This window comes from Protobothrops mucrosquamatus, unplaced genomic scaffold (assembly GCF_001527695.2).
Source record: "Protobothrops mucrosquamatus isolate PMUCROS unplaced genomic scaffold, P.Mucros_1.0 scaffold94, whole genome shotgun sequence".
Classification (NCBI taxonomy): domain Eukaryota; kingdom Metazoa; phylum Chordata; class Lepidosauria; order Squamata; family Viperidae; genus Protobothrops; species Protobothrops mucrosquamatus.
In genome coordinates, this window is record NW_015386469.1 from 992,710 (window position 1) to 1,003,800 (window position 11,091).

The window sequence follows — 11,091 nt, forward strand, 5'->3', positions numbered from 1 at the left end:
GCCAAGATTTCGCCCCCTATAGTCAGCGATGGGGTCAGCTGACTATGCCGAGGCGCCGGCAGCCACAGCCACTCGGTCTTGGAGGGGTTGAGCCTGAGTCTGTTCCTCCCCATCCAGACCCGTACGGCCTCCAGGCAACGGGCCATCACGTCAAGGGCATCGTTGGGGTGGCCTGGGGTGGAAATGTACAGCTGCGTATGGCTTAAAATGGCTGGGGTTGTAAAGAGAGGAACTTTAGTTTTAAGTGTCTTAGTCAAGCTTTCACTTCTTCTTTCTTCTAGTGTTTCACTGGCAAGCAACAATAATGGGACCAGTAAGTAGCCTTCCAATTTTAATTATGATAGAGGCCAATATCTTATATCATCTTCTAATAGCTTTGTCTTTGCAGAATGACAGTCCCTATCAGGGTGGTGTGTTCTTCTTGACAATTCACTTTCCAACAGATTACCCCTTTAAACCGCCTAAGGTAAGGAACTTTTTAGATATTAACATAGTTGATATAACTTATGCTGGGTATTGTAAACCAAGAAGATAATTTATTTTTAACAGGTTGCATTTACGACAAGAATTTACCATCCAAATATTAACAGTAATGGCAGTATTTGTCTTGATATTCTACGGTCGCAATGGTCTCCAGCATTAACTATTTCAAAAGGTAAGTAAAAGAGCTTTTACTGTACATGGATATATTTCTAGAGACAATGATACATATGCAGCTGTCTTTATTCTTTAATTTCCTACTTGCAACCAATTCAGAATTTAAATTATATTAAATCAATTTAGGTTTATCTTGGTCTCATGTATGCCTTTGCTTTGGTTTTGTGAGCAAGTTTTGTATTTCTGTTTTGTAACTGAAACATTAGTATTTAGTTTTAATTATATGTATTATTTGGATCTATTTTTTAAAAAAATCTAATAACCAGAAATATCTGAATTGAAATATTAAATTGGGGGGGGGGGGAAAGGCAGCAAGCAGTAAAGAGCATTGTGTGGGTTAAATATTCTGTTAAAATGAATTCCAAGCTCTTTTTAGTAATTATTTTATTATCAAATAAATATTCAAAATATGCAGTTGTTTTAACAATGCAACAGCATTGTTGCAAGCATATGCACAAAATGGTGCACATAAATTTTGTATCAAGTTCAGAGTAAAAGTACTTCATTTTAAATGTGCTGGAACACTCAGCAATGGAAAAATAGGAAAACTTAGGACCACCTATTGCTTCTTTGTTTTTCACGCCACAAAAGAAGATGTCTTATAATCATGCTCAGTATAGCTAACCCCCTATGTTGCAAATTAAATATATTTTTGAAAATTTTTAAATAAATCCCCATAAAAACAGTATGAAGAGAGTCTGTTCTTACCATGGAAAATTCATTTAGATTTGACTCTTTTATTAACACCAACATCAAGGAGAACAAACAGATGTTTTTCTGAGTGCTTATGGGAGAAAGGGAACAACTAATCTCTATAATACTCCTTTAAATTAGCATATCCCTTCTCTAACATTTTCTTATGCTTAAAATATAGGCACATTGGTTGAAATATTGCAGTGTCAGTATGAGCACATTTCATTCAACAAATTAGAATCTTGCTTTATGATTTTCAGATTGCATAAGCATGGTTGCATACATAATCCTTTGCTCATTTTTAAACTTTCAGGTGTTCAGTAAATTTGTGGAGAGGTTCTGGAAAAATTCAGTAGCTTTATCTGCAAACTGTTGCATTTAAATGTGCATACTCAATTCTTTTTGTTGGTTGTAATTCTCTGGCTTTCTAAAGTTTGTAATATGCCACAGTATTGCACATTGATGTTATATTATCTGCACATATGATTATGTTGTACAGCAATTATGCAACTCATAATGTTGTACAACAATATTTTATGTAGATTCTCCTAGTAAATAACTTAATTTTAAAGCAAATTTCAAACTCTATAGAGAAAAATTGTTTTATCTTACAATGTTTTATTTTAAAGAAAAGAAATATATTAAGACATTTTATAAATTAAAAAAAATCTTATAGTTTCTGATACTTTTCAGTCAGGCAATGATGTCATCAAGCTTTGATTATCTGTATATGTTTACAAAATAAAGTTGTTTTGATTTACCTAAAAGAATGATTTACTTTTATTATGTTTGGTACTAATTCGACCTGGTCTGGTCTAGTTTTACAATTGTGACTTTATTTATTCAAATATGTTTGACATCTAACACCCTCTCTTTTCTTATTCCAACTCTTGTACAATAGAAATTCTTACTCTCTGGTGCTTGGAGACATCCAAATATGGGTTAAACTCTTAAGTTGCTTAAGAAGGGAAGGTCATATAGTTAAAGTCAGCTGTTAGTGCCTCTATGCTCTTCTTATTTTTTTTTCATGTGCTTGCCCAAGGCTGTATGTGTTTTCTCATCCTGTATTGACACATTTCAGTCTTGAGAGCAAATAGAGTTGTACATTTTTCTAATCTGTTGAGCTTCCCACCTCTCCTTATAACTAAAAGACTAGGGCACAGGTCTCTTAATAATTTTTGTTTATTACATCAGAGTAGTCAAACCAATTAATGACCTACTGTAGTTTAACCTGCAAAAATCGATGTGCCAATGCAATGTGGAATTTAATTCTTAGAAACTGTCCATGCTGTTACAATTCTTGATCTTATGTTGGGTGTCCCACCTTGCATGCAGAATCCTGGTGCTAAATGTTTTGGGAAGGAGTTCTGCCTTAACTATTCTTGCATTTGCAATAAAATAAGTTCAAGCTCACCAATAGGTGGCACTACCTCACCACTTGGAGGTTGGAAACAGTAAAATGATTCTGCTGACTTAATATTATAAGACTAAAAATCAGATCTCCATTTAATTTTAAATATTGGCTCTGTCCTTCATAGATCAGATTAAACAATTAGGCAAGATTACTCAGATTTTATGTAACTAAAAGATTCCATAAGAAAAAAGTTTCTCTTGATTTTTTTTGCCTTCACCACCTTCATTTTCTTATGATCCAAAACCCATAAAATCATAAAAGCTAGCCAATAAATCTAAAGATTTGCACACTGATAATTGAATGTAGAACCCTGACCTTCATTTTCCCTTAGGTAGGGTTTTCCAAGTTTCTATTGTTTCCCAATTTCTGTTCTATTTCTATTCCCAGTTTGTAGAAAGGAAGGGAAGTGGTTATACTTCTACTAACATAGAAGAATAGCATAGTAAAATTGTCCTCTTGCTGTATAAAATAATAGCAGTCTTAGATCTTGGTCCCATGACAGCATTAGTCACATACAATTCAGTCAAAATTCAGACATAAGTTATTCTGAAACTTTTCTTACATAGTATCCTATTTAACCTTTTTTATCGGTTCTTAACAAAATAGTTAAGGTGGAATCAGACTGTCCTTTAGAAAAAAAGCAATCAAGTTAGTGATAATATATATAATGAATATCAGCAAATAGTTTTAAGGTTTTCTTCTAGCTGCATCCCCGTACCCCCAATATTGGAGATGCTCCTTTAAGAGATTCTGCAAAAAAAAGTACTCAATATTGCCTTAAGAAAATGCATTGAGCTGCAAGCCCCTGTTTAAAAGGCTCTGTCACTTCTTTCTCTGCCAGGATTTTTATTGTGTAGCTGGAGGATCTGCTGGTTGCTGAAGATCTAGATAGATTTGAGTTCCATAAAGGGCTTATTAAACCATGTGAAATGTTTTCCTTTACGGCTGACATTATAGAGGAAAGCATTTCTCGATATCTAATACCGCTGCAATTGCTGTTCTACGGTAGAAGATTTCTCTGCTTCATTGGGTAGTTGAGACAACCTTCAAGGCAAGTTTGGAGGAAGTGTCTCAAAGGCAACAAAGTCCTTAAGGATATCTGGAAAACCAAAGATAAAAGGAAAACCATGCCTTCCATTCCTAAGAAAAATACAGGAGAACTAAAAAAAAAAGAAAAGAAAAAAGATACCTGCTAGTCACATTCAAAGAAATCAGTCTTAGCTTTCTTATCAGAGGGATCTCTGATTCTACAAACTAGCTTCTTGACTGCTGAGAGTTGAATGCTGGATTATAGGGGCCAGTGATTTAATCCAGTGGGGTACTGCTTATGTTCTTGAACTGATTGTTGCAGGATATACATACATACTTTCATACATGCATACATACGTACATACATACAATAAATTCTTTTCTGAACATAAGCTGTGGGTAGCTTCTCTTCCTCATGACAGAATAGATTTCCATGTGCCTTCCCATAATTTCTGCTAATTGCAAGGGTGCTAAAGAGAATCAGAAGTGATTTACTAGTGGAGGATATAGGCTATATCATTGAGTCTCAGTATTTCTCCACCAACTCCCGCATTTTTCCACACCCAACCTGAATTGCTGCAATTAGCTGCCTGGTTGCTGAGAAATGTCCAACTTGAGTATACCAAACCATTCAAAAAATATTTTACTCAAAGAATATATGAGATCCATTGGAGACCCTTATTTGTTAATGCTGAACACAAGGCAGTTGGCTTACACAGGTAGTTTCCTTTTTTCAACATGGGCTGTAGATGGGGTTTTCAACCAGATATCTTGTGTAGACAAACATGGCATTATCCTTGATTTTTTACATATTGTAACTAAGTAAGTATTGCCTTGAATCTCATTCTACTATCAAATACTCAGAGGGAATTCAAAGGATTCCTCATTTCTAAACATGCCTACGCATACAGATATTTATGGTGAAACCTACATATTGTTCTCAAAGATCCCCAATTCTTTTTTCTCAGCTTGATGTCCCTGAAAGTTGTGGTTTTCATAGGTATCATTTTGGCCAGGTAGATTTCCAGGCTGATAGTCCTCTCACTTTCCAATGTGTCTTTTATATAATTTCTATAATGATTATTTTGAAACAGGCTCCTCTCATTTCCTAAAGTTAATGCTTTTTCAGTGGCTTATCTTCCCCTTGTTTTGTCCCAGTCTGTCTTATCACTGACAGGCTGTATGAAAAAGAGCCATGTATGTGATTGTCCTGCCTTCTTGGGCAGGAGATGAATTTAACGCATTCTCTATCACCAATCAGAAGAAACTTTCATAAACAGTGATTAGTGCTTGTTCTAGGGTTGGCAAAACTGTCACTTTTTCAGAATTCACTTTTGTATTGGTCTGCAAATTTGGTGTGTCTAACTCCAGTATTGTATGTACAAGGGGAATAAGGGAGGCATTTGTAGAAAATAGCTTGTCAAATAGAAAGACATTTATCTCATCCAAATTTTAAAACCCATGAAAAAGATTGACTTAAATCTCCTTTAGGGATCCTGAAAGGAAATTAAATATTGTTTGTTCAGACAATGACCAGCAAAATCTTTAGGGGGGATTTAAATCCTAAATGTTGTGTTTTATTCCCTCTAGTACTTTTGTCCATCTGTTCTCTGTTGTGTGATCCCAATCCAGATGATCCTTTAGTGCCTGAGATTGCACGGATCTACAAAACAGATAGAGAAAAGTGAGTATGGTAGTTAAACATCTTTAAAAAATAAAATGGTTAGATTGTTTTTTTAGAATAAGGAGAATATTTTAATTTGTGACTATGTACCTGATACTAGCGATGTTTTTTTCTTGTTCAAGAGTAATGTCTTCTGTTAGCAGCTTTGTATTTTCAGCTTTAAAATATCTGGTAATTATTAGTTAGGAATAAGGTTTACTCCTCAACCAGATTGATTAATCCACTAAAATTCTAGTCATTAAAATTTGTACTTTTACACATTATTTTACAATTGCCTCTCTTAGGCCTTTCAGTTTCTGCTTTTAGGCTGCAGAGGGAGGAACAACTTAAACTTCTATCACAAGACACATGATTCAGGTGGTGGTAGGTGAACAAAAAATACTACATGAGATGTGGCATGATTAATAACGATGAATACTCCAGTTAGTTTTACTGGGAAAACTTTGAGGTTCTATTGGTTCCATTTCAAAGAAATAATTTCCCACGCACTATTACAGCTACATTATTCTTCCTGCGTCATTACTGCTGTACCACTAAACAGTAATTCTGCTAACTGAAATTGGCAACATTTAGCAATTAAGAATTGCCTGAAAAAGAAAAATAATTAGGCTTGAGCACAATGAAAGTGGCTGTTTTGGACTTCTGGACCTAGAAAATTGTATAGGGTGATAACAGAGTACATTAGAATTGGAACACATTTTGAATTATTTTACAAATAAAAATTCGAACAGATAGCTAATCTGTAAAGTAATCCTTATATTTTTCTTTTACTAACATTAAAAGAAATCGAACATGACTAGATTTCATGCTTTGCAACCTGTGAAATGTACTGCATGAAGTTCATAACTGAGGTAAAGTGAGATCAAAAATGTAAAATACAATATGCTCATTTGTGGGTGTGTTAGGAAAGGTTCATCAGGCAGTGTGTAGGGTTTTGGGAACTCTTTTTTTTTAAAAAAAAATATATATTCTTAACTGTTGATAGGAGACACCAGAAACATTTCTGCTTGTTATTCTAAAAACAGTGTTGGAGTGGATGTGATTATTTATTTATTTAGCATATTACATCTACAGATGTTATTTTTATTAGCTGCTTTGATGTTTGGTGAAGCTTACCTATTATTAATCATCTTTATATATATATATATACATATACAGGTACAACAGAATAGCTCGAGAATGGACTCAGAAGTATGCGATGTAATTAAAGAAATTATTGGATAACCTCTACAAATAAAGATAGGGGAACTCTGAAAGAGAAAGTCCTTTTGATTTCCATTTGACTGCTTTCTATGAGCCCACGCCTCATCTTCCCCTGTGCACATGTTTACCTGATACAGCAGTGCTGCGTGTTGTACCCACTTGGAACAACGAAATACTGTATTCCATACCAACATTGACTCCTAGCAAAGAAATGTGTGTCAAAAGCCAGTTCTTCTATCAAAGTCTAGTTGTGAGCATAAAAGCATTCCTAAGAGATTTCAATTGGGCACTGAAGCCAACCATGGAGGGAGAGGGGAAGAATAAATTGTTTCTTGTGTTTCTGGGGATTTTTAATGATTCAAGAGGATGTTTTTTTAAAAAATGGAATCCTTTTAAACTCATAACTGTAATGAAAAGAAATGTGAAGAACTTAAAGCTGTTCTGTATTTTATTCTGAAGGACCTACTAAGGTAAATGTATGACCAATAAGATCAAATTGTACCTACATCCTGTGTTTAAAAGTCTGAGTTTAACTGGTCAGAACTTAAATGCATTGGAGCTATTAGTGCATCAAGTGATGTTGATTTTATTACAAGTCTCCCCCTGCCCCTTCCCCTCCCTTTCATAATTTTGGTTTGTATGTGTTTTCTCAATTAACATAGCTAATAGCTCTTATTTTCTTAAGTTTTTAATGGCTTAGGTCTTTCTGGATGTAAGGGTAAAATTCATTTGACAGACTTGTGTATATTTAAAGACCCAGCTGCTCCCTTGGAGCTTGTACGTTCAAGAATGATTAATCTGTGTAATAAACTGATTACTACAGTCATTACATATAACTGTGTGAATAGGCTTCATTTTTAGCTGTCTGTTTTAAGAATCACTCTTCAGTTTTCTTTTGATGCTTTCATTTGAGAATTGTGAATCTTCAAGGATTCATCATTAAAGGCTGTACATCTGTGGGGAAAAACAGATTAGCTTGACTCCAGTTTCAGTTCTGATAGTATTAACTTCCATGATGATATTCTGGATGGTCTGAGTTTATATGTCAGACCAAGATTGCTAATCCTGGTAATGTATCACACAGTTCTATTTCATGTAGTATGGACTATACTATACATAAAGAATAAAAATTGGGCAAAATAGTAATATTTTAATAAATACAATACTACAGATTACGAAAAAATTGTTTTTAAAAATATTGCTCTAAATATTTGGAAATATCCACTGTGTATGTATATTTTCAAGAAGCCTTCTAAGAATTATGAAATTACACGCTAGGAGATGCTGAACTACTTTAGCCATTGTATTCTGACACTATATTTTCAAATGCATCTTGGTACAGCTGAGAATAAATTCCCAATAGTTTTGTTTTACATTTATCCTATTTGCTTATTTTATGGGTGGTCTTTACTTGCAGATATGTAGCAGTAATATAGCATAATTTAAAAGCATTCAAAGTCATGTTACATGATTTCTAAGAGTCCATTATTTTGCCATAATGTTGATAAGACTGACCTCTGAGTTAGTTCACCTAGGGCAGGGGTAGTAGGCAACCTTGGTTCTTTTATGACTCCTTCAACTCCCAGAATTCTGGGAGTTGAAGTCCACGAGTCATAAAAGAGCCAAGGTTGCCTACCCCTGACCTAGGGGCATCCAATGAATTGATGCCTAATCTGAGCCTGAAACAATTCTGAGCTTTGATCATGGTGCTCTAAGTAGACAATGGAATAATTAGTATGTGAGTGGCAGATTTCCATTGATGAAAATGGTTTATGCTAAAGGAATTTAATTCACTTTAAACCATTTCCCTTCTTGCTGCAGCTTCTGTGAACTTTCAACAACTTTCCAAAGCAGAGTTTGAACATACAGAGAATAGCAAAATAAAAAATTGCAGGTTGTGAATGTTATATTGAATTCAATTTTGCATAGTAGCCTAAGCATTAGTCCATAGGAATTATGCTCCATGTTACAAAGGTGAACGAAACAACAGAAAAGTGATTGAGACACTGGTGTTTATCAGTGCAAAAGCTTGAGGCTTTCTTGATGAAGAATTGAAAGAGTACTACACAATAGTGATGAGAAGTTCTGAGTGGTGGGGGTGGTGGGGGCAAATTAGATAATTCAAAAGTGGATCTTGGGGGAAAGATAGATATGGAAGGGAAAAAAGTGACAGAAACAAATGAAAATAGAACAATTGCAAGAAATGGTAATATGAGTCCTGAATAAAAGCTGCTTGAAACAAACTAAAAAGAATTGGATTAGCAAATAGCAATAGCACTTAGACTTATATACTGCTTCACAATGCTTTACAGCCCTCTCTAAGAGGTTTACAGAGTCAGCCTGTTGCCCCCAACAATCTGGGTCCTCATTTTACCAACCTCGGAAGGATGGAAGACTTGAGCCGGTGAGAATCCAACTGCCAAACTGCAGTCAGCAGAAGTAATGTTAGTTATGCTAATGAGAAGTAGGAAAGTATGCTGGGTGGTGCTGATGTGAAAAAAACCTGTTGATGAGGGAAAATGTATGATTTCTACAAAAGATGTATATAAAGTATTTTAAAGAAAAAGCATTGTGAAGAATGTAGTCAAAGCAAACAAGGTACAATTAAGATTAAAAGAAGCAGAGAAAATATTAGCTTTGGTTGCAACTAAAATAGTTTGGGGGGTTGGTTAAAAGGTGGATAGAAATGAAAATAGTTGCAATTAAATCATTTGTTTGGGGTACATATGAAAGTAAGTTGGTACCTGACCTGACTTGGGTTGAAGCTGGAGTGAGGGAATGCTAAAAGAATATTTTAGAGGATTGTATGGAAATGGTAGCAATATATCACAGAGTGGGGTTGAAATAACTGAAATAATGGTAATGGCCAAGACAAAAAACAAATGTCAAAATGCCATGAGAATATTGAACTAGTAAAACTGTAGGTGTTGTTGGTGTAAGTGGAGCAATATGAATAAACCCAAATTAAGAGAATATATGTAGCTCAGGGTTGAACGGTGGAGTCCTTGGTGCTCTCTGAGCTTTGTTGTTTGCTTGCAGACATTTCATTACCCAATTTAATAACATCCTTGGAGTAAGTTGCTCCCTGTTTATATGCAGTAGCTCACCCTGCTACAGTAGTTTGACTGGGGTGTGGGTATGGTTTGCTCCTTAGTAATTCTTTGATGATTATTTTTTACTTGTTTGCTTGGTGTTAATCCCTATTTATCTGGATGTTAGCTGTTGCAAGAGGATGTGTTCTATTTGTTTCCTTAATCTTTTGAATGGTTTGCAAATATAGTTTATTTCTATGTGTCTATTAATGGCTGATTTGTCTGAAAGCCAAGCTTCCAGGAATTCCCTAGCATTTTTGGATTTAGCAAAGTCTAGGATGCTCAGAATTTCTCAGTGGAAACTGATTGAGTCTTCCGTGTGTTGTAAGATTAAGGGGTTTTCATTGTGTCTTCTGACTGCTAGTTAATGTTCATAGATGTGCTGTGCTAGTCTTCTGTCTCTCTGCCCCATGTATTGGCTGTTACAGTCCTTATGCTATATGTTGTAGATGATTTTTTTTCTATTGGGTCTTTTGGTTTATTTAAGATGTTTGGGGGGGCTTTAGTTGGTTTGTGTGCTACAGTAATGCCTTGTAGTTGTGATAGTCTGTTGATTGTTTTTGATAAAGTTGCAATGATATTCATAAACAGTGCCATTACATTAAATGAAATCATAATTTCATATTCTATTTTTAGGTTTTTTTTACTTTCTGGAGGCACTATACTGGAGAGTTGATGTCACAGCATTTTTTACATTCACAGATCCAGAACTAGTAAAGGAATCCATGGCAGCAGTATGATACAACACACCTGATTTAGTCAAATTATGCTAAGACCATCTATATATCTTCAAACAAAATGGATACCCATGCAACTTTATCAAAAAGTACCTGGTCACTCAACCCACTACAACATAACCAACAAGCTATGAAAAGGATAATATTACCAGACCTCAAAAACAGATAATCAACCTACAGACAATTACAACTACCACAGCATCACTTCTGTGTCTGACAATTGGAGGAATGCTGTGATTTTCTATAATCAGATAGCAAAAACTACTTGGGGATAGGGGTTATTAAACATGCCTTGGAAGATGTTTGTCAGAAGAGACTGGGAGATTGGGACTTCTACTCCCGCCTTAGGCAAGAAGCCAACTGTATGACTTTGATCCAGTCACTTTCTCTCAGCCTGGGAAGGAGGCAATGGCAAACTATTTTTGAAAAAACTTGCCAAAAAAAACCTGCAAGGACTTGTCCAGACACCCTCCAAGAAGAATCAGACACAATTGAACAAAAGAAAAAAATGTGTTGGGGAGAGGGCCAAAACTAGATTTTTCAGACTTCTAATGGTATTTTGTTGAGAATTGCTCAGATTTG

The 11,091-nt window shown here is 35.1% G+C and overlaps 1 protein-coding gene across 3 annotated transcripts in view; it reads left to right on the plus strand.

Moving 5' to 3' along the window:
* The window catches only part of UBE2D2 (ubiquitin conjugating enzyme E2 D2), a 19,113-nt gene extending 11,600 nt beyond the window's left edge, over positions 1-7,513 (plus strand). For all 3 annotated transcript variants that reach the window (XM_015812534.1, XM_015812535.1, XM_015812533.1), the window contains exons 3-7: positions 282-313; positions 389-466; positions 550-655; positions 5,384-5,477; positions 6,636-7,513. In XM_015812534.1, the coding sequence (XP_015668020.1) occupies positions 282-313; positions 389-466; positions 550-655; positions 5,384-5,477; positions 6,636-6,681 (356 nt within the window). In that variant the 3' untranslated portion in view covers positions 6,682-7,513. The remainder of the gene's footprint in view (positions 1-281; positions 314-388; positions 467-549; positions 656-5,383; positions 5,478-6,635) is intronic.
* Positions 7,514-11,091: the final 3,578 nt, after the last annotated feature.